General features: G+C 38.5%; 2 protein-coding genes across 8 annotated transcripts in view; one reads left to right on the top strand and one right to left on the bottom strand.

Annotated features, from left to right (window-relative positions):
- The window catches only part of DLG2 (discs large MAGUK scaffold protein 2), a 1,981,735-nt gene that overhangs the window by 138,200 nt on the left and 1,818,756 nt on the right, over positions 1-24,779 (top strand). The gene's annotated exons all lie outside the window — the stretch shown is intronic.
- Positions 1,197-2,433, bottom strand: LOC121476320 (L-lactate dehydrogenase B chain-like). The gene has a single exon (XM_041730241.1). The coding sequence runs from the start codon at positions 2,394-2,396 to the stop codon at positions 1,392-1,394; it is 1,005 nt and encodes a 334-aa protein (XP_041586175.1). The 5' UTR covers positions 2,397-2,433; the 3' UTR covers positions 1,197-1,391.

The raw sequence follows: 24,779 nt of genomic DNA, 5'->3' as shown, positions 1-24,779 counted from the left end.
GGGCTAGATGTAGGACTCTATCCCAGAACCCTAAAGTCATGACCTGAGCTGAAGGTAGATGCTTAACCGACTAAGCCACCCAGATGCCCCAAGGTGTATTCAGAGTAATTGTATTATCGTTGATTAAGTGGTGGATCTTAAGCAGAATTTTCTAATTCAATTTGTATTTTATCCCATTCTGCTTTTTTTTTCCTATTCATAACATTTAAGGTCTTTTTTTTTTCCCTATGCGAAATCTTTTCTGGTACTATCAATTTGTATTGTTTGCTCCTATTGCGTGCCATTATATTACTGTATTTTGCCTAACAACTTAGACCTGTGCAAAAGAAATGCTTGATTTCCCCTTTGATATTCCTCACAAACATTTCCTTATTTCTGACATCCTCATCCCAGTTAACAGCACTACTCTACACCCAGGCTTCTCAAGCTATATTTAAGAAATTGTGATTGTTTATCAGACCATGTGCTTCTCCTTATTGGCAACTTCCTACTGTCTCATTATTGAGGGAGGATCAAACTTCCTGTCCTGCTTACATCAGGCTTGTACATGTGACTTTCTTTGGCCTATGAATTGTGAAGTGATGTACCTCTTATGAGAATAAGTTTTAAGAAACATCTTGTCCACTATCTTTCTCTTTGCCCTGAGATGTATGTATTTCAGATAGAGGCTACTCCTTCAGTGAACAAGTATTTTGTTCACTCACTCCTGGGGGTGGTTCCCAGGAAACCCACCAGCCTGGGGCACAAGCTCCCGACCCCTCTTGCTGTCCCGGGACCCTCCTTGGGCAAGCGGAGCCTTGGTTTCCCCCGGGTGGGGGCATCCCCAGCATTCTGGACCTGGGGTTTCTTGGGTCACCCCCACCCCCAGCAGTTGATTAGACCAGCACAGGGCTCCCCTGTTATCCTGCCCCCCCCCCCGCTCCCCTGCCCCACTTGTGGGGGATGTGGAAGGCCTCTGCCCCCGACTCACCTGCCTGCCTGCCCCTCAGCTGGGGCCTGTGGCACTCATGAGTACTTGACCTGGGGGGCAGCTTATCTGAGCCTTAATAGAGAAAACTGTACCGTAAAAAAAAAATTCCAGGAATGCGTCCATTTCTTCTAGATTGCCTACTCTATTGGCGTATAGCTGTTCATAATATGTTTTTATTTTTTATTTTTATTTTTTTATTTTATTTTATTTTTTTTTAGAAGCACACTACGGTAGTTAATTTTATTTGTTCAAGGCTCATATTGCAAGCATTAAACCAAGCATGGGCTTTGATTCTGTGAGCCCAGATTCACATATTTAGGAAGATAAAAGCAAACTGTGATCCATGTATATGGATGAAAAACTAAAGGCTCGCAGTTAATTACATCATGGTTTTAAATTTCTACAGCCTAGAAGCCAGAAGTCACAGATCTTTTAGGTCTTTCTGGATATCCCACAAGGTATCTGCACTTTTCTTGAGCTGGGCAACCTCATCATCCTTCAGCTTCTGATTGATCACACTGGTTAAGCCCCGAGCGTTCAGGATACACAGAAGACTCAGGAATACTTCGTTCTCAATACCATACATGCCCTTCACCATTGTTGACACTGGATGAATCCTGGAGAGATTTTTCAACATGGATTCAATGAGATCAGCCACACTTAATCCAATAGCCCAGTTGGTATAACCTTTTAGCTTGATGACTTCATAGGCACTTTCAACCACCATCTTATGCACTTCCTTCCAATTTTCACTGTCGTTGTCTGTTCCCATTTCTGGATTCAGTTCCTGAAGAGAAACACCTGCCACATTCACTCCACTCCACACAGCCACACTTGAGTCGCCATGTTCTCCCAAAATCCATCCATGGCAGCTGCTGGGATGAATGCCAAGTTTTTCAGCCATAAGATAGCGAAATCTAGCAGAATCCAGATTACACCCACTTCCAATCACACGGTGCTTGGGTAGTCCACTTAGTTTCCAGGTAACATATGTAAGAATATCCACTGGGTTGGAAACCACAATTATGATACAATCAGGACTGTACTTGACTATCTGAGGAATAATGAATTTGAAGACATTAACATTCCTTTGCACCAGATTGAGGCGGCTCTCTCCCTCCTGCTGGCGGACTCCTGCAGTCACCACCACAATCTTAGAATTGGCAGTCACAGAGTAATCTTTATCTGCCACAATTTTAGGTGTCCGTAGAAATAAGCTCCCATGCTGTAGATCCATCATTTCTCCTTTGAGTTTATCTTCTAAAACATCCACAAGGGCAAGTTCATCAGCCAGAGACTTTCCCAGAATGCTGATGGCACATGCCATACCAACTTGTCCAACACCCACTACAGTGATCTTATTGTTTGGGATTGCAGCCTCTTCTTCTGCAACTGGTGCAATCAGTTTTTCCTTAAGAGTTGCCATTGTGCCCCGAGACCAGCGGCAGTAAGGGACGCGCGAAGGAGACCAGGTTAGCAGTGCGCCCATAATATGTTTTTAAAATCGTTTGTATTTCCTTGGTGTTGGTAGTGATCTCTCCTTTCTCATTCATGATGTTATTGAGTCTTCTCTCTTCTTTTTAATAAGGTTGGCTAATGGTTTATCTATCTTATTAATTCTTTCAAAGAACCAACTCCTGGTTCTGTTGATCTGTTCCACAGTTCTTCTGGTCTTGATTTCGTTTTTCTGCTCGAATTTTAATTAACTCTCTTCTTCTGCTGGGTGTAGGGTCCATCTGCTGTTTTTTCTCTAGCTCCTTCAGGTGTAAGGTTAGCTTTTGTATTTGAGTTCTTTCCAGTTTTTGAATGGATGCTTCTATTGCGATGTATTTCCCCCTTAGGACTGCTTTTGCTGCATCCCAAGATTTTGAACGGTTGTATCTCATTCTCATTAGTTTCCATGAATCTTTTTAATTCTTCCTTAATTTCCTGGTTGACCCTTTCATCTTTTAGCAGGATTGTCCTTAACCTCCACGTGTTTGAGGTCCTTCCAAACTTCTTGTTGTGATTAAGTTCTAATTTCAAGGCATTATGGTCTGAGAATATGCAGGGAACGATCCCAGTCTTTGGTATCAGTTCAGACCCGATTTGTGACCCAGTATGTGGTTTATTATGGAGAAAGTTCCATGTGCACTTGAGAAGAATGTGTATTCAGTTGAGTTTGGATGTAAAGTTCTGTAGATATCTGTGAAATCCATCTGGTCCAGTGTATCATTTAAGCTCTCGTTTCTTTGGAGATGTTGTGCTTAGAAGACCTATAGAGGGTAGAAAGAGTTAGATTGAAGTCACCAAGTATAAGTGTATTATTATCTAAGTATTTCTTCACTTTGGTTATTGATTGGTTTAAATATTTGGCAGCTCCCACATTCGGGGCATATATATTGAGGATTGTTAAGTCCTCTTGTCCGATAGATCCTTTGAGTATGAGATAGTGTCCCTCTTCATCTCTCACTACAGTCTTTGGGGTAAATTTTAGTTTATCTGATATAAGGATGGCTACCCCTGCTTTCTTTTGAGGACCATTTGAATGGTAAATGGTTCTCCAACCTTCTATTTTCAGGTTGTAGGTGTCCTTCTGTCTATAATGAGTCTCTTGTAGACAGCAAATAGATGGGTCCTGCTTTTTTATCCAGTCTGAAACCTTGTGCCTTTTGATGGGGTCATTAAGCCCGTTCACATTCAGAGTTACTATTGACAGATATGAGTTTAGTGTCATCATGATATCTATTCAGTCCTTGTTTTTGTGGATTGTTCCACTGAACTTCTTCTTAAAGGGGAATTTTAAGAGTCCCCCTTAAAATTTCTTGCAGAGCTGGTTTGGAGGTCACATATTCTTTCAGTTCCTGCCTGTCTTGGAAGCTCTTTATCTCTCCTTCCAGTTTGAATGAGAGCCTTGCTGGATAAAGTGTTCTTGGTTGCGTGTTCTTCTCATTTAGGACCCTGAATATATCCTGCCAGCCCTTTCTGGCCTGCCAGGTCTCTGTGGAGACGTCTGCTGTTACCGTAATATTCCTCCCCATAAAAGTCAGGGATTTCTTGTCTCTTGCTGCTTTAAGGATCTTCTCTTTATCTTTGGAATTTTCAAGCTTCACTATTATATGTGGAGGTGTTGAACGGTTTTTATTGATTTTAGGTGGGGGGATCTCTCTATTTCCTGGATCGGAATGCCTGTTTCCCTTCCCAGATTTGGAAAGTTTTCAGCTAGGATTTGTTCAAATACATATTCTGGCCCTCTGTCCCTTTCGGCGCCCTCGGGAACCCCAATTAAACGTAGGTTTTTCTTCCTCAGGCTGTCATTTATTTCCCTTAATCTGTCTTCATGGTCTTTTAATTGTCTGTCTCTTTTTTCCTCAGTTTCCCTCTTTGTCATCAACTTGTCTTCTATGTCACTCACTCGTTCTTCCACCTCGTTAACCCTCGTTAGGACTTCTAGTTTGGATTGCATCTCATTCAATTGATTTTTAATTTCTGCCTGATTGGATCTAAATTCTGCAGTCATGAAGTCTCTTGAGTCCTTTATGGTTTTTTCTAGAGCCACCAGTAGCTGTATAATAGTGCTTCTGAATTGGCTTTCTGACATTGAATTGTAATCCAGATTTTGTAACTCTGTGGAAGAGAGGACTGTTTCTGATTCTTTCTTTTGAGGTGAGTTTTTCCTTCTAGTCATTTTGCTCAGTGCAGAGTGGCCAAAAGCAAGTTGTATTGGGAAAAGGAGAAAAAGAGAGGCGAGAAAGAAGGAAAAAAAAAAAGAGAAAAAAAAAGAAAAAAGGAAGAAAAAAGGAAAAAAGAGAAGAAAAAGAGAAAGAAAAAGAAAGAAAGGGAAAAAAAGGTGGGGGAAGCAATCAGAAATAAAAAAAAGCAAAAAGAAAAAAACAAAAAAAGACAAAAAAAAACACGGGGGGAGTATCTTCTGTTTCTGTATACTTTATTTTATTTTTTTTTAATTTTTTTTTAATTTTTATTTATTTATGATAGTCACAGAGAGACAGAGAGAGAGGCAGAGACATAGGCAGAGGGAGAAACAGGCTCCATGCACCGGGAGCCCGATGTGGGATTCGATCCCGGGTCTCCAGGATCGCCCCTGGGCCAAAGGCAAGCGCCAAACCACTGCGCCACCCAGGGATCCCTGTTTCTGTATACTTTAAATCCCTTGACTTCCCCTGGAACTTGTCCGTCTAGCTGGTCTTCTGGGGGAGGGGCCTGTTGTGCTCATTTTCAGGTTTTAGCACTTGGGGAGCTGCTCTGCCCCCTGCCTGGTGCAGGGCTCAGTGGGGGTGTTTACCCTTTGAGGCTCCAGGAGGAACAACCCCAGTGGCTGGGGCAGCTCTGGAGCCCTGGAGTCAGCTCCTGCAGTAACCGCAGAACTCTCGGTCTGCAGGGTCTGGAGGCTCCAGGGCTGGGCCGCTGATCTGCTCAGCTCGGGGCAGGAGCGTCCTTGCGGTCCTGGGCCCTCCTGGCCTCAGCCTGTCCCGGGGGGAGGCCGGATCCTGGGCTGTGTCCCGGCGCCCTGTCCTCCGGGGCCTGCGCTGTTGGATTCGCGCTCCGGCCCGCAGCCCCCTCTGCGGAGCCACCGCCCGAGCCCCTCCGAGCTGCTCCGGTCCCCGCCGTGCGCGTTGCAGCCCTTAGGGAGCTCGGCGCACTCTCCCGGGGCACAGGTGCATGTTAGTGTCCCAGGGAGCCCAAGGGCATCCCCGCCCTCCTGGGTCCTGCTCTAACTCCCTGCGGGCCCCTTTCCGCCCGGGAAGGTTGGTGCAGCTCCTGCTTCTCCGGGACGGGGCTCTCCTGTCCTGGGGACCCTCCCCCGGCCTCAGCCCGGCTCCTCGCGGGGCCCCTCCCCCTTGGAGGCCTTTTGTGTCTTTATTTCTTTTTCCGCGTCTTCCTACCTTGATAGAAGCACGAACTCTTCTCAGTGTAGCCTTCCAGCTGGTCTCTCTTGAAACCTCAGGCCGAATTCGTAGATTTTCAGGATGATTTGAAGGTTATCTAGGTAATTTGGTAGGGACAGGTGATTTGGGGATTCTACTCTTCCGCCATCCTGCCCCTCCTGGTGTCAAAGCCGACTTTTTATTAGGCAAACTGTCTTCTTAACCATTGCTCTACACTCTCTGTTACTACTTGCTACTTTTTGTTTCACACATAGTTTCCTACTATTGTTTGCTACTTTTTGTTTCCATATTGTTTCACACAAACTGTTTCCTTTAATTCTAGAAGGTGAGTGGTTAAACAATTTGTAGTGCACTCATAACATGGAACTCAGCAATGAAAAAGGTTGAACTATTGATATACAAAATAACTGGGAGGAATCTCCAGGGAATTATGCTGAGTGGGAAAAAAAGCCAGTTTTAAAAAGTTACATAGTATATAATTTCATTTACATATTTGGAATGACAAAATTTTAGAAATGGAGGATAGGTTAGTTGTTGCTAGGAGTTAGTGATGGAGGTGGGGATGGGATGAGGTGAGTGGGGTTATAAGAAGGCAAGAGGGTTCCTTGCAGTTATTGAACTGTTCAGCATTTTGACTGGTGGTGGATACAAGAACCTACATGTGATAAATTGTACAGAATCAATTATACATGCATGCGTGGGCACACACACAGGTAAAACTAAGGAAATATGAATAAAATCACTGGGTTTTATTAATGGCCATATCCTTGTTGTAAAATGTACTATATATAATATTGTATTATTATAGTATTTTAGTTACTATTGGGGGAAAATGGGGTAGTATACAAGGTGTTTATGTTATTTCTTTTTTAATTTTTATTATTTTTTAAAGATTTTATTTATTTATTCATAAGAGACACAGGGAGAGAGAGAGAGAGAGGAAGAGACAAGCAGAGGGAGAAGCAGACTCCATGCAGAGAGCCAGATGTGGGACTCGATCCCGGGTCTCCAGGATCATGCCCTGGGCCGAAGGTGACGCTAAACCACTGAGCCACCTGGGCTGCTGTATCTATGTTATTTCTTAAAACTGTACGTCAATCTATAATTATGTCAATTAAAATAAAAAAAATATATGTCAAAGGGTGGCTGGGTGGCTCAGTCAGTTAAGCATCTGCCTTGAGCTCAGGTCCTGATCTCAGGGTCTTGGGATAGAGCTCCACATTGGGCTCCCTGCTCAATGGGAAGCCTGCTTCTCCCTCTGCCCCTCCCCGTGCTTGTGCTCTCTCTCTCTCTCACTGTCAAATAAATAAAAAGAATCTTAAAAAATGTAAAAATAAAAAACATGTCAGGAAATAAATAGAACTATAGAAAAGAAAGAGAAACAAGAAGTTACAATAACAGTTATTCAGAAAAATATATTACAGAAAAGTATTAGCTCTATAGGTGCTTATATAGCCAAAATATTCATGATAGTAATTTACAAATGAAGGATTACAAGTAGGTTTTTTTCTTTTACTTTTAATTATATATATATATATCCTCCTTTTTAAAAATTAATTTGTATTATTACTCTTGTAAAAAAATTAAACACATCTGTACTGCTTATAAAAAGCAAACAAGGTTTGCTTTGCTCTAAATTATGTGCTCTTAGGTATTATTTGAGGAGATTAATAACTAGATGGTTGAATAGAGTTTATAATATGTAGGCTAATTTTTTGAGTCATTAATATTTGTTTCCCCTACCAGATCAGTGAGGACAGGGGCACTGCTTTGTCTATCTCTTATCTTTATTATTTAGCAAAGGTCCTAAGCACACAGTAGATGCTCAATGAATAATTGGTTTTACAGAGTGATGTTGCCACATTAACACAAATAAATTAATGCTTTCATTTCATGACCCTTTTGGTAGCCAATCCACAAAACATCTGATGTGATCTTTTTTAGAAAGCATAAAGAATTATCACCACCTTGTCTTTATAACAAGTACAAAAAGAAGTAAGATGCAAATAAATAACCCTTCACTTGGGTCTAATTCTGAACATGTTGGTACTTAATAACAGCTTTTTTTAAGAAGAGAGGGAGATGAGCAGAAATTCTCTATATATTAAAAAAACCATCTATACTTCAAGATCCAGTTCAAATGTTACCTTCCTCACTTACCAAATGAAGCCTTTTTGATTACCCCGGGTAGAATTAATTAGTCCTTCCTCCAATTATAGTCACATAGCACATCATGCATAACTTCTGGTGTCGTATTTATCCCAATGGATAATATTGTTTATAATTTTTTTGTCCCTTCCTAGACTGTGAGTACTTAAGAAGGCATATACTATGTTTTGTTCTCTGTGCAACTTTGTGAGAAGTTGGTGGTCTGCAACCTGGCAGTCTGCTATCACTAGAACCTGATGATACTAGAACTTTAATCTTGGATTTCTAGCCTCCAGAACTATGAGAAATAAATTTCTGCAGTTTATAAGCCATTCAGTCTATGGTATTTTGTTATAGTAGCAGACTGAGGCAGCAATATTTAGTACTTATCACAATGCTTTAGAGTAATGTTCAAACATGTTTATCAATGAATGAGTGGATGATTATATATACCTATACTATGTAGATTGAAGTGTGCCACTTACTTTTTTTTTTTTTTTTAGTGTGCCACTTTCTAAGCCAGATAACCTTTGTTAATTCTGTGCAGACTCAAGGTAAAAGGAAGTCAAAGGAAAGAAAAATCGATATGGAAAGAAATATCCAATAAGCGAAAAAAAATCCCTTATTGATAACAAGATAAGAGAAGAAATCATACAATTAATGTTAATTCAGGCCAATACAGTTGGGTCTTTCTGTATGTTTGACTTAGAGAAATTAAAAAAAATTTACTAAGGCTAATCATCCTAAACAACAAAAAGTTTTGTTTTGTTTTGTTTTTTACACTGGCTTTCTTTCTTGACTGAATAGCTTTGCTATTATAAAGATGCAGAATGTTTTCTGCTTGAGTGTTGTGCTTTTCAGTTCAGTCCCTTTAAAAGCTGGCTGCAGTTCTATATGTGAAAATTGCCCAGAAAACAGCATTTAATGACAAATATTGTACTTTGACAATTTTGTTCCATTTGCAACCAAACCCAGTGACATGAAGTTAAATCTGAGCCAGAAAATATATCCAGAATTGTTAATATTTGCTTATTTTAATTTAGCTCATATTGCATCATGAACATCTCTCCATGTAGTTAAAATTTTTTAAATTGGATTTTTAATAGATTCAGAATATTATGTTCAGTAGATATATAATGATTTTCATAACTAGACTGCTACTATAGGATAGTTTTTCCAATTTTATCATATCAAAAAATGACACCATAATCACATTCTCAGTCATACACATTTTTCCTCCTTTTTGAATTATTTCTTTGGTATAAATTCTAGAAAGTAGGATTAGTAGATCAAAGGGTATAGGTATTTTCTTGGATCTTCCAATGTTTTGGTGTTATTTTCTAAAATGTTTTTTTCTATTTAAAGTGTTATCTACTGATGTACTCATTTTACCATAACCTCACTAAAATCAGGTATTCATTATTAAAGATTGACTATTTACTATATATAACTCAATTTTGATAAATTTTTCAATTTATATCCTTGTTGATTTAACTGTTAGTCCTCTATGGTTTTTTTTTTAACATTTAAAAAAAAGATTTTATTTATTTATTTATGAGAGACACAGAGAGAGGCAGAGACATAGGCAGAGGGAGAAGGAGGCTCCCTATGGTGAGCCCAATGCAGGACTCAATCCCAGGACCCTAGGATCACAACCTGAGCTGAAGGCTGTCACTCAACCACTGAGCCACCCAGGCATCCCCTCTATGTTGTTTTAATATGCAGTTGGTGTAGACTGGATGTTTGTGTCCCATCCAACTTCCTGTGTTGAAATCCTAATGCCAATGAGATGTATTAGGAGGTAAGGCCTTTGGGGGGTGATTAGGTCATGAGGACAGAGCCTTCATTCATGGAATTAGTGCTATTATTATTAAAGAGGTGAGAAAGCTCCCTTGCCCCTTCTGCCATGTGAAGATACAGTAAGAAGTTGGTGGTCTGCAACCTGGCAGTTGTCTATCACTAGAACCTGATGGTACTAGAACTCTAATCTTGGATTTCTAGCCTCCAGAACTATGAGAAATAAATTTCTGCAGTTTATAAGCCATTCAGTCTACGGTATTTTGTTATAGTAGCAGACTGATGCAGCAATATTTAAATGGACTCTTACAAAATTATAGATATTAATCTTTTGTAGCTTGTAGAGTAAATATTTTCTAGTTTGGTTGCTTTCCTTTTCACTTGAGTATTTTTTTAATACTGAAGTTTCAAATTTTATTTATTTAACAATGTTTTCCTTGTTAGGTGCTCTGCTTCAAACTTTAAAAAATCAACATCTCTCAAAAGACTTGGAAGTAGTCTATTCGGTTTTCTGTAATTTGCAATTTGTTATTCACTTACGTTTTTTTTTTTCCTGTTTTATGGGATAAAGCATAGGTCTATGGTTTTTGATCCTCCAAAAGAACTAAAACCAGTGGATAAAGGCATCCATAGGATGAAATTAGGGGAAACTAGGAAAAAACTAGCAGCATAACACAGTGGAATGAACATAGGTTTTATTTACATGTTTAACTCTTACTATAGGATCTTGGATAAGTTTCTTATCCTCTGTGAGTCTATTTCCTCATTTACAAAATGGGAATGATGATAGTATTTACCTTAGGCTTGTTGTGAGCTTGTAAAGCACTTAATACAGTGCCTGGCATGTGGTAAGCACTCAGTAAATGCTTGTTATTTTTATTATTGCTTTTGTTACTATTATTATTATTATTATTATTGTTATCAATAATATAGAATCTCTATTATTATCTAAGTCACTGTACTAGTTCTATAAGTAAAACTTAGATTCTATCCTTTCAAATCTTCTAGAGTATTTGAAGAGATAAATAAATATGAATACATATTCATAATAGGAGTTAGAAAGTGATTGATATCACAGGAGAAATATAAAAGTTCATAGGAAATTAAAGGAAGGAGGGATTATATTCATTTGGTGAAGCAGGGGTTTTTGAGCATAATTTGGAATTATGGTAATAGAACTAAGGGAATTCTAGGCAGAGAGTGAACAAAATAAAGAGACAAAAAATAGGTATAACATTCAGTTTGACTGGAAAATAGTGTGCAAGAAAGAGGAAGTAGGAAAATATGGCTGGAAGCCTAGATTGGGATCAGATTATGTGAGGACTTGAAGTCCGATTAAGGTGTAAAGTGACAGTTTTGGATGGGAGCATCACATGCAGTATATTTTTATCTAGCAAATTATGAACTGTTTTATGACACTATATTATACATTGTTTTTAAAATTTTCTCTATTTAATTTTAACCATTTTATTTTAAAATAATTTTAAACCTGGGGTGCCTGGGTGGCTCAGTTGGTTAAGCACCCGACTCTTGGTTACAGCTCAAGGCATGATTGTAGAGTTGTGGTATCAAGCCCCACATCGGCTTCTTGCTGAGTGTAGAGCTTGCTTAAGATTCTTTCTCTCCTCCATCTCCACCCATTTCCTACTGCTGGCTCTCACTCTGTTTCTTAAAAAACCAACCAACCAACCAACCAACCAACCAACCAACCAACAACTTACAGAAAAGTTGCAAAATGGTATATCGAGTTCCTGTGTATCTTTATCCATATTCCCTAGATCTTAACATTTTATCCTTTTTACCTCATCATTATATATATACATAGTATTTTCTCTGGTTGTAATTGCAGGCATAATGCTTCTTTACGCCTAAATTCTTCAGTGTTTATTTCCTAAAAACAAGGCCATTTTAAAATATATTCAAAGTATAAGTATCAAAATTAGGAGATTAACACTAATATCTAATTCACAGGTTCTATTCAAATTTTGCCAATCACCCCACTAATGTTTTTATATCAAGAGAAAAGAAAATCTATAGAACCCAACCGAGGATCACATATTATATTTAGTTGTCAAGTCTTTCTGCTCTTCTTTAATGTTTAATGATTCTTTGTTTTTCATGACCTTGACTTTTTTTGAAGAGTAAAGGCCATTTATTTTGTAGAATTCTTTCAATTTTGATTTATCTAATCTTTCCTTATTATTAAATTTAGGTTATGCATTTTTGGTAGAAATACAACAAAAATGACGTATCTTTCTCAGTGCATCATATCGGGAGGCACATGTCATCTATTTATATGATTAATTATGATGTTAACATTGATCATTTAGTTAAATGGTGTCAGATTTCTGTAGTGTTACTATTTTTCCCTTTGTTATTAAGCAGTGTTTTGTGAGGAGATACTTTGAGACTATATAAGTATCCTGGTTCTGATGAAACTTTTACCTACCAATTTTAGTATCCATTAATAATTCCTGCCTGAAATAGGTATTACTACAGTGGTTGAAATGGATATTTTCTCATTCCATAATTATTTCTACATTTGTTAGTTGGCTTTTTCTTGTATGAAAAAACTTTCACTTTCCTTCCAATGATTTATGTATTATTTATGGATTCTTATGTTAGTCTATGCTATGTAATTAGTTACTGATATTATTTTTCATGTTCAGTTTATCCCAGATTTTCTACTGTGAGTTGTTTTAAATGATCTTTTATGTCCTTTAAACACATCTTTTTTTTTTTTTAAACACATCTTTATGATTATTTGACCACTTCTTACTTTCTGCTATAGCAAGATGTTCCAGTTGTAGGCAGGACTATTTTTTAAAAAGAATTTATTTATTTATTAGACAAAGAGAGTATAAGTGGGGGAGAGGGCAGAGGAAGAGGAGAGGGAGAGAAAGAATTGGCAAGCATACTTCCTGCTGAGCATATAGCCTGATATGGGGCTCGATCCCAGGACCCTGAGATCATGACCTGAACTGAAATCAAGAGCCAACGGTCTAACCACCTGAGCCACCCAGGCAAGACTATTTAAAATATTTCTGTGCTCCAATGAGATACCACTTCACACCAGCAAGAATGGCTAAAATTAACAAATTGGGAAGCAACAAATGGCAAAGATGCAGAGAAAGGGAAATCCACTTGGACTGTTGATGGAAATGCAGTCTGATATAGCCACTCTGGAAAGTATGGAAGTTCCTCAAGAAGTTAAAAATAGAGCTACCCTACAACCCAGCTATTGTACTACTGGGGATTTGCCCAAAAGATAGTGATCCAAAGGGGCACCTGCACTCCAATGTTTATAGTAGCAATTTCCACAATAGACAAACTATGGAAAGAGCCAAGATGCCCATATACAATGAAATATTACTCAGCCATCAAAATGATGAAATCTTACTATTTATGTTGATATGGTTGGAACTGGAGGGTATTATGCTGAGTGAAATAAGTCAATCAGAGAAAGATAGTTATCATATGGTTTCACTCATATGTGAAATATAAGAACACAGAGGATCACAGGAGAAGGGAAGGAAAACTGAATGGGAAGAAATCGGAGAGGGAGACAAACCATGAGAGACTCTCAGGTATGGGAGAGAAACCGAGGATTGCTGGAGGGGAAGCGGGTGGAAGGTGGGGTAACTGGGTAATGGGCACATGATGTGATGAGCACTGGATATTATGTGCAGCTGATAAATTACTGAACTCTACATCTGAAACTAATGATGTTCTGTATGTTGGCTAATTGAATTTAAATAAAAAAATAAATATTTCTGTGCTCTTCAATGTTTTACACTTAGTAGATGATGAATAAATACTTTATGAGTGAATGAATACATGATTAATATAAACTGCAAGTATACATAAAGACGTACTGTTTTTCTTTCTTTGTGTTTTTAAACATAAGTCCAGTTATTCTTTTCATAAAGACTGAGCCAAAAGAAGATCTTTTATAGACTTTCCAAAAGAGGAAAATAATTTTTATGAAGTATAAAATAAAAAATTTACTTCATTCGTTTATTATTTATTTTGAAAGTATACATTGGTACTTACTATATCCCAAATATTGTATTTGGCGTTGGAGATACAACAGTAAATTTAAAAAATAGATATGGCCCCTGGCCTTATAAAGCTTATAGTTTGCTGATTAATAAATTGATTGCTGTAGAGATAAAGTCCAATTTCAATCATTAGTTTCTTCTATTTTACTTTGTTGGTGTTCTGTCAAAAAAGACATGGAATATCAATGAAAAAACAATATATCTTTCGAAAGCCTACACTCTAAATCATGCTAGAGCCTTGTTTTTGAATGGAATTCTAAAATGTATAAGACATACCTTTTTTATTGTCACAAAATTCACTCGCTAGTAGGAAAAGACAAATCTGATAGGTTAGCATAGTAGAAAGTATGTAGGCCTAGAGTTAAAAAAATAGGGTTTGAATCTGAGGTCTTTTCCTTCTTACCTCATCAACCCTCAGCAAATTACTCAACCTCTCTGAGGTTAATAATACTGCTTCACTCTCTAAACTGTCCAGGAAGATAATAATGCCTAACTTCTGCTGTTTATTTCAGTAAGCTATGTGACCAAAATCCAATGTAAATACCTGGTTTGAATAACAAGAAATGTACTGACTCACCTAACTGGACATCCAGTAGGGCAGGTTTCAGGGTTGTTTTATTCAATGAATCAAAGATGTCATCAGAAATCCAGGTTCCGGGCAGCCTGGGTGGCTCAGCGGTTTAGTGCCACCTTCAGTCCAGGGCCTGATCTTGGAGACCAGGGATCAAGTCCCATGTTGGGCTCCCTGCATGGAGCTTGTGTCTCCCTCTGCCTGTGTCTGCCCTGCTCTCTCTGTCTCTCTCATGAATAAACAAATAAAATCTTTAAAAAAAAAAAAAAAAAAAAAAAAGGGATCCCTGGGTGGCGCAGCGGTTTGGCGCCTGCCTTTGGCCCAGGGCGAGATCCTGGAGACCCAGGATCGAATCCCACGTCGGGCTCCCGGTGCATGGAGCCTGCTTCTCCCTCTGCCTGTGTCTCTGCCTCTCTCTCTATCTCTCTGTGACTATCATAAATAAATAAAAATTAAAAAAAAAAAAAAAAAAAGAAATCCAGGTTCCTTCTGTTTTATCTCCTTGTCATCCACAGTGGTGTATCATCCTAAGCCTCTTCCTTCTCATAGTCTGGTGGGCTACCTGCCAAGAGCAATGTGCATTACATGCTTCCTTGTTCTGTCCAACAGGAGAGAATGGGTGCCTCCTGCCAGCTATCAAACAAATAAAAACTCAATCTTATTGGGCTGAGTTCGATTACACACCTAACTTCAAAATGTCACCAGGGGAATGAAATAGGTTGATTTGCTCAGGCCTGGAAAAGGGGATATGATTACCATAGTTGGTTTAGACTAAGAGCTCAAATTGGAGCTGAGTCCGATTACTGAAAGCCCATTGGTGTCATATCATGGGGGAAGATGAAATGAATTTGGGGAGAAGCTTTTTATTTAAATCATAAATATTCAAAATTAGGAGAATTTGGAGAAATGGAAAGGGCATTGTAGGTATATGTGTAGAAGTAGAAGGGTTTTTCTTACGTGGTGGAGTATGAATAAGGAAACTGATTACTGTTCCATATTCTCTTTATTTTAGGCTAGAATCAGAGCTGTCAGTTTTGTTTTGAAATTCTCATGTTCCTACCTAGATATTCCTCCCATGAGGCTGAAATTACTGTTTTCCTCAACACTACTTCTCATTCCCATCAATAGAAAAATAAATTTATCTTCTATTCCTCATAAAGATGTATCCAAGGACAGATTAATCAATTTCCTGTGCCCAAAATGTGGATGTGTGCATATGACTGAATGATATTGACCATCACAATTAGGTACAATTAGCTGGTCCTAAATGTTACAGATTGTGTATTGAAACAATAGAAATTAGTATTAACAAAGCAGTATATTGTTGTACCTTTAGAAAAACCTGCCAACCAAATACTTCAACAAATTTGTTGCTTGCAAATTTAATAATAAACTGGAAGTCAAATGTAGTTTGAGAAATTAGAATCACTATTTTGTTTTCTTAATATACAAAGAAGTCATTTTGAAATTATAATGCCATAGTTTGATAATTGAAACCTAACTAGAAGTCAAAAGTAGGCTTTGTGACATTTCTTAAGTTTTCTGGAGACAGCATTTCGTTTTTGAAAATTGGTTTAGTTGATTTTATTTCTTATTTATCTTCATCTGTGTTTTCCTTCCAGGAGAAAAATGGGGTACAGAAAAATCTCAACCAGAGAGAGTTCTTACCTGACTTATATCAACTCAGGGAAGAGATGGTTGATGGGGTTTCTTTATTGAATAATTTATCAGGATTCTTGAATTCTAATTTGAAAAACAGGACATTTTGTGAAAACACTTCAGTGTATATAATATAAATATAACTCCACACCTCTTAAATTAGTTAAATTACAGTATATAATTAATTCTAGCTTGTGCAGCACTATATTTCTGCAAGTTTGCCACAACATCTATTCATTAAAAGTCAATTCATCCCCTTGCCTGTAATGTTCCTGTGTGCTTTTACTGTGTGTGTCTGTTCTTTGTTATAAGAGCCTCTAGACTACTCTTGCAAATGTCTTGGAGTCCATCCAATTGCCACTCTTTCTCTTTTCGTTTCCCAGCTTTCTCTTTCATTTCTCATTTTATGGTTTCTGTTTTTATTTCTCCCTCTTTTTTAAATTTTCTGCAGATTCACACAGTGCCCTACCACACACTACACGTCACTTCTTTTTCTTCTTTTCCATTGTTCATCCCCCTTTTACTAATTCTTTCTGACTTCAACTTTTCTGTTTTCTGCTTTGAAGAGTATTTTTCTCAACTCTCTTTTCTTTCCCTTCTGCTTTCCTTCTTTCCCTTCTCTTTTTAGTGGGATGAATTACCTCTGCCTTTCTTAGCAGTTCTGCTGTGAGGAGAGTTTGAGTCTGGAAGCAAACCTGGTTTGTTTTCTCAGTTTAAAGCATCTTTCAGCTGAAGCAGAGTGACAGTGATGAACATCAACCTGCTCTGTAGGATTGGGGCTTGCTGTTTTAGTTTTTATAATCACTGCCATTAATGTATGGGCAACTCTGTTAGCACAAACTCCTTCAGACAGGGTTAGAATTCCCTCCTCGTTGTTTTCATGAACACTGTATCACTTTCAAACATGACACTTACTATACTGTAGTGTAACTGTCTGTTTATTTGATTGTGAGTTTTGTGAAGGCCGAGACTGTATTTTCTTAGCCTTCTATATTTTCAGCAGTTAGCCCAGTGCATTTTTATGACAAAAACTTCCTTCATTAAATACACATTCAACAGAACCACTATAGCACAGTCATACATGTTTGCAGTATATAATCCTAGGGGACAGCCTTCACATCACACAATTTAAAATTTGTATATTCATTGCAGTCTCCTGGCAGATGGCAGTAAAGTATCTAGTTAAGACAATCATTTTATTATGACAATTTCTCAACAAATGAAGGTAGATTTTTTTTTTTTTGAGGCAGGGGCTCCTTTATCCAGTTTATTTAGAAGTGCCTTATGGGCTGCTGGTGGCCCTGGTTGTATTTGATTTATATTTGTTAATACTCCACTTCCTGAAGATTGCATCTGGCCTATTTTGCTAGAGGCAGGGCTTTCACTTTGAAGGTGAAATGCAGTGTATCTTTAATATAAAAAATGAGGTGCTAGTTCTCCTAATGGGAGAAAGATGGTTTTTTTTCTACATAATTCCTTTCCATATATGGCTTCCTCTCTTTTATTTTCACTGACTTGCTAATTTCTTATTCCTTCTTAATGTGTCAGTCAATATAGCAGTAGTAATTGTTCCAGCATGTACACATACCAGTGTTGCTGAAAATATTGTGCTAAGACCATACCATACCATACCTAAGCCCATCCACATAAATATCCCTATCCAGCTTCGAATTATACCTTTTGGTTCCGAGATAGAATCCTGTTATGTTCTATCTTCCAATTTAAAATGGACTTAATTAAGTAGCTCTATACATGTGGTAATAACCATGAACAACATTTACTGATTATGTCTTATGTGGTAGGTGCTATTAGAAGCATTTTTAGGTACTTTTGTTGTTCCTGTTTTGTAAATGAGAAAATCTTGACACAGAGAGTTTAAGAATTGCCGAAGTTCAGGTAGTGGTGGCAGAACCAGAGTTGAAACCCAGCAACCTGTATTTTTCTTCAGAAATGCATCCTGCCTCCCACTGGCATTATTCTTGGTAGCCTTAATCAGAACTGTAGAAAGCACTTTTAGGATTCTGTACTATATATACAGGATTATACTAATATTGTTAAAACTCTTTCCTTCCAAGATGCATCTAATTCCGTACTCTTGTGCAGTTTACTCTTTCCATTTATTTTCTCTTTATTTAATGCAACATTATACTGATAATAATAACAAACACTTATATGATGCTTACTTCTAACCATACTTTTCAGATTTTAATTATTTAATACTTACAACTACCTTGAATTAGATGTTTTCATATCCCCTATCTCAGGGAAAGGTCACACAGCTAAAGTGGCCCTGTAGTGTGGCCAGATAGCGAAGGCACAGATTCCATGTGCTTAAACTTTGTGTTATGTGTGAATCAGATTAATGTAAACCAAGACTCTGAAGGCCTGGAATCTTCTCTTTGACAAGCTATGTCATCTTGGGCTACTTTATATCCTAGTTTTCTCATTTCTAAGATGAAGAGTTTGGCTTAGGTAACATCTATAGTCAAGATGACAAGTCTATGCATAGGAAAAAGTCATAGAAACAGGACATCTATAGTTGAAGGCCTCTTGACTGATAACTAGTGGTACAACTTTGAGCAATCCATTCAATTTCCCAGAGACTCCGTTTTCTTTATAAAATGGAGATTATAATCTGTACTCTTCACCAAATTGTTCTGAGACCTCATAAGAAAACAGGTAACCTGCTGTTAAAGATTTCAGTATTTGACATTGTATTATATATTAAGTATCTTATATAAGCAATAACATATTTGTTGCAGAATCTTAAAGATGAGCAGTTCACAAAAAAGAAAATAACAAACAAATAATTTTATGATTCAGAAATAATCACTGTTAACATTTTGTGGTATAGACTGCAGTCTTTTTTCCTTTTATGAATATGCAGCAGTTGCTACCAGTGCCCCTCCTAGATCCCTCAGACCAGACTACTGCACTGTGCTCCAGAAGATTTCTCACTGTCAGTGTGTGCCTCTCTGTACTTGAGGGCTTTTTCAAGAACCACAAAAGGCCCTTCTGCTCATGAAAGATAGCACCAGGCTGGAAGTGCCTGGAAATAAACAATTCCTAGGAGCAGCCTTTAAACCATGGCTGACCTGACTTGGAGTGTAAATAGAATTCCATCCCCATTGCCCCTTGGGTGGGACAATTGTGTGTTCTAGTCTGTTTCCCAGTGTTCCCCTATCTTATTAAGTTCCAGCTGTCTCCTGCAGTAGTTGGTTTGGTAACATACATTTTATAGGCTTCCTTTCCTTGCCAGTGTCACTTCCCCCATTCTCCTGATGTTATTTCTGTACTTCTCCAATAAGTAAATTGTACTCAAATTCCTGCCTCTGGGTCTGCTTCTGAAGGAAACCCAAAGTTAGGGATGATAGAATAGGGTCTGTTACATAGTAGTTGTTCAGTACAGTTTCTTGGATTCTTATTTTACATAGAAGGAAATCCAGCCTTGAGTATGCACTTGAGCCAGGGTTTGAACCACAGGTTTGACTTCAGAGACTGAGCTTTAACCATTATTCTTTAAGAATGGATAGCAATTCTGATGTGTCCAGGAATATACTCATAAGAACAGCCTCCTAACTGGTCTTCTTCTACTTTTGCTTCTACTACATTTGAACACATACATGAAGTTATGTTACTTCTCTGCTAAAAATTTGTAGATGTTTTCCAGTTTACTTATAGTAAAATCCAGAGTTCATATAATGGCCTACAAGATCATACATGATTTGGCCTCTCCACCTCCAGTACCTTTTGACCTCATTTCCCATGATTTCCCTCCTCTCACTTTGCTCCTAAGCATACTAGTCTCTTGGTTTTTCCTATAACATGCCAAGAACACTCTTACCTCAGAACTGGCTGTTCTGTCTTCTTACCCTGATATCTACATGGGTTGTTCCCCTATCTCCTTTAGGATTCTGCTTAAATGTTAAGTGCTCAGTGAGACTTTCCTCTCCCATCCTATTTAAAACTATTTTCCCTGTGCTAGTCTCCCAGGTTCCTCATTTTCCCTTCATTGCTTTATTTTTCTTCATAGCACTTAATATCATCTGATATACTGTATATTTCATTAAAAATTGTTTATTGGACCAGAATACAAAGCTGTATAAAAACATTATTATTCATCTTAATGTGTCTCTAGTGCCCAGAACAGAGCCTCAATAAATATTTCTTGAATAATGAATGAATAAGATTCATGCTGATTAGTGTTATTATTGAATGCCAGAGGAGTAGAGACTCCCTATCATAGTTTTTCTAAATCTCAGCATTTTTTTCTTTTCTTTTTCTTTTTCTTTTTCTTTTTCTTTTTCTTTTTCTTTTTCTTTTTCTTTTTCTTTTCTTTTCTTTTCTTTTCTTTTTTTTTTACTGGCCATCACCAGTCATAGTGTCTTAGTGGTATAGCCATTAAAGTTGTAATTGGGTTTTCTGTCTCAGCGACATGATGACATATCACAGCAGCTGCTTGGACTTAAGAGAATTCCGTTTTGATAGGTCATCTAATGCTGTTGAGTGTGCTTTCAGTATTCTAATTTGTTTTGGGTTTTAAGAATTCCTTTGAGAATTTATTCCACTTCCCAAGAATGCTGACTCTTAGATTCTCTCATGCAGCTTGACTCTTTTCTCAGTGATGTTTATCTCAACTTATACAGACACCTTCATTTTTTTCCTTCTTTTTTCTCCTGCTGTCTCTGTCAGTGAGGATTTATTACACTTCGGTCTGGTTTTTCATACCCTGTCACAGATATTTGGATAGAATTGTCTAATGGTCTCATGAATAAGTTTTCCATCTAGAACCTGAGGTTTGACCCTCATCAGTCTACCCTCTTTGTATGCATTGTGCAACTCTATGATTGAAGAATAAATTGTGTGGAAAGTTAGTACTGCCTGTGACCCATAAAGTATAATTTACTGTGGTGATTAGATGATGACTGTTGACTTTAGATGAATATATTCAATTCTTTTTTTCATGAAAATGAAACACATTTGGATCATTTAGATCAATATTGTAGTAACACTTCTTGATGATCTAACTTTAAATCACATCTTCAGATCTATCTCCTTCATGAGGCTTTCCCTGATTCACTGCATTTAATTTTCAATCTATTCATATAATTCTGGACTCAGTCTTTTCCTTTAACTTCTCTTTGTGCTTACCTTAATTTGTAGATTTAGTTTTGTGGGATGGAGAAGGGTATGGGCTGATGAATCATGTTTGAACCCATTACTGTCAGTGATTAGTTCTGTAATCTTTTTTTTTTTTTTAAGATTTTATTTATTTATTCATGGAAGACACATTGAGAGAGAGAGGCAGAGACACAGGCAGAGGGAGAAGCAGGCTCCTTGAAGAAGCCTGATGTGGGACTTGATCCTGGGTCTCCAGAATCACATCCTGGGCTGAAGGCGGCACTAAACTGCTGAGCCACCCAGGCTGCCCTAGTTCTGTAATCTTGAACAAGATATTTGACTTCTTTGTTTTAGTTTCCTTCTCTGTAAAATTAAAATAATAATACTTTTTGAGTTGTTATGGAGTAGTAACATAGTATATATGAAATACTTAGTGTCTGGAAGATGTTAAGAATTCAATGTATGTTAATTGTTCTTAAATATAAACACAACATACATGTGTGTGCTGAGTAGAAGTGATCTGTATGTTCTCCTCCATTCTCCATGTAAACTTTAATTTCCTGTATGTTCTATAGATGTTTTTGGTCTGTAACTGTTATTAGTTAAAATTTTTATTTAAAAAATAATTTATGAGATGCCTGGGTGGCTCATTGGTTGAGCATCTGCCTTCGGCTCAGGGTGTGATTCCAGGTCTAGGGACTGAGTCCCACATCGGGCTCCCTACTGGGAGCCTGCTTCTCTCTCTGCCTATGTCTCCAACTCTCTCTTTCTTTCTCTCATGAATAAATACATAAAATCTTTTTAAAAAAATTTAAAAGTAAAAAAATAATTCGCAGAGGAGAAAATCTTATGCATATGGGCTTCTTGGCCATGCTATACATTTCCAAGTATTAGCTACTTATTCCTTAGGGACTGTTTCTCTTCTTTATATGAGTTAGACTCCTTAAGCCAAAGGATATTAGATCATTGTATTCCAATCACTCACTTTGCAAAGGCAAAAGTTAAAATCCAGCATACAAGTGCCAGAGCTGGGACTCAGCACAAGTTTCGTGATGCTCAGGAGTGTCAAACCATGCTACTCTATCTTGCTGGAATGCAGAATTCTCAATGATGATCAAATGAAGTGTCAGCAATTAGAAAACAATCCACGATATTAGTTATTATTTTCCCTTTCTTGGCACTCTTTTCCATCTACGGGAAAATACACAATTTCTATGGAATGTCAAAGGATTTTCCTTTTTTTTTTTTTTTCAGATTTCATTTATTTATTTGACAGAGAGACAGAGAGAGCATGAATGGGGACAAAGGGAGAGGGAGAAGCAGATTCCCTGCTGAGCAAGGAACTTGATGGGGGGCTCGATCCCAGGACCCCGTGATCATGACCTGAGCCAAAGACAGATGTTTAACCGAGCTGCCCGGGCACACCTCAGATGATTTTCTAGAATCCTCTGATTGTTGGAAGATTTCTTTACAGTCTCAATATAGTTAATTTGGGTGTAGAATCTGTATAATAACAATTTTTTTCCTTTTCACAGCCTCTTAGACATTACTAGATGATACTCTCAGAATGTGTAAAGTAACCACTGAGAATATTTTGAAAGTTAAGAGTTAGTGTGTTTTATTGAAAAGAGCAACTTGATACAGACTCTAAATCCCAACATTCAAATTTTAATGTCTACATGAAATTACATTTGCCAGTATTAATGCTCTTTCTTGTGAATCTCTTTTCTCTTAGTTTCATCGATAGAACTTTTCTTGGTTCTCCTTTAAGTATAACATCCTGTGCTCTCCTCACAGCCTGTGAATTTTTGTATTAAAGTATCCCTACAACAATCTTGTGAAAATCTATTTGTTCATGAACATCAGACAGTAGTCCTTGTGCATAAACTCTGTCATGTTCATTTTTATGTCTCTACTCCTTGGCACATAATTGGTCCATAGTAGGTGATCAACAGAGAAACATTGGAATAATTGGACAATTTGGAATAAATAAATTCTTATATCTTTTTGGTCTCCCTCGATGGCTACACTTTTTAAAATCCAGTCAGTGGTAGTGTTTCCAGATCCCACATCTTTGGTCTTCTGAATTTACCTCTTTACACTCTCCTGGACTCATCTTACTGTTTACTGTTTTAAGTGCATATGTGCTGCTGACTCCCATATATTTATCTCTAAAACTGGTCTTTCTTCTGAGCTCAAAGTTGTATTTCTATCTTTAGGTATCTTCACCTAGATCCTACCCTTGTCTTTAATCCAGGGTAAGTTAGGGTCTCTGGAGCTTTCCCTTTTATAAAACCCTTCAAGCTGCACTTCCATTTCTTTCTCCTAAGTCTGTAAATAGGGGGCGGGGCAAGATGGTGGAAGAGTAGGGTCCCCAAGTCACCTGTCCCCACCAACTTAATAGATAACTTTCAAACCATCCTGAAAACCTAGGAATTCAGGCTGATATTTAAAGAGAGAACAGCTGAAATGCTACAGAGAAAAGAGTTTGCGCTTCTATCAAGGTAGAAAGATGGAAAAAAAAAAAGAGAGAAGCATCCAGTGGGGGAGGGGCACCATGAGGAGCCAGGCTAAAGCCCCTGCGAGAGTCTCTGGGACAGGAAAGTCCAGTCCGGAGAAGTAGGAACTTTAAAAATCTGCACCGGATTCTTCCCTGAGGGAAAGGCGCTCGCAGGGAGCTCGGGCAGGATCCCAGGAGGGGCAGTGGGGCCCCAGGTTCCCAGGGTTGCTAACAGGACGTCTGCCCTGGGGGAGAGTGTGCCACATTCCACGGGCTGAGCTCCCTAAAGGGCTGGAGCACACCTGGTGGGCCCCGGGAGTGCCCCAGGAGCAGCTCAGGCAGCAGCTCTGCACGGAGGGGGCTGCGGGGCCCTGGAGCACGATTCCGGTGGTGCAGGCCCTGGATCCCACAAAGCCAGGGGACACAGCCAAGGATACTGCGCTCCCCCAGGGACAGGAGAAGGCAGGGAGGTACAAGACAGCCAGAATGCTCCTGCTGCCGGGTTCCCCAGCTGCAGATCAGCACCCCCAGCCCTGGAGCATCCAGGCCAGTGCAGACTGGGAGACTGCGGTAGTTACTGCAGGAGCTGACTCCAGGGCTGGGGAGCTGGCCGCCGCCAGTGTGGTTGTTCCTTCTGGTGTCACCCTGTGGCTGGGATGGAGTGGGTCTACCAGGGAACAGGGGCCTCACAGGATAAACAGCTCCCACTGAGCTGTGCACCTGGCAGGGGTTGGGGCAGGTGCACATACCTGAGAATCAGCACAGCAGGCCCCTTCCCCAGAAGACCAGCTGGAAGGACAGGGGAAGAGCAAGTTCTTAACCTAGCAGCGCTAGAAAGCTCCAGGGGAAGTTGAGGGATATACAGTATATAGAACCAGAGGGTACCCCTCCTTTTTTTTTTTCTTTTTTTCTCTTTTGTTTCTTCCTTTTTCCAGTACAACTCGTTTTTAGCAACTCTGCACTGAGCAAAATGACTAGAAAGAAGAACTCACCACAAAAGAAAGAATCAGAAACAGTACTCTCTGCCACAGAGTTACATAATTTGGATTACAATTCGATGTCAGAA

The sequence above is a fragment of the Vulpes lagopus genome, chromosome 15, assembly GCF_018345385.1.
Source record: "Vulpes lagopus strain Blue_001 chromosome 15, ASM1834538v1, whole genome shotgun sequence".
Lineage (NCBI taxonomy): Eukaryota > Metazoa > Chordata > Mammalia > Carnivora > Canidae > Vulpes > Vulpes lagopus.
The sequence above is the reverse complement of the archived record's forward strand: the minus strand, read 5'-3'. Positions and strand labels throughout refer to the sequence as shown.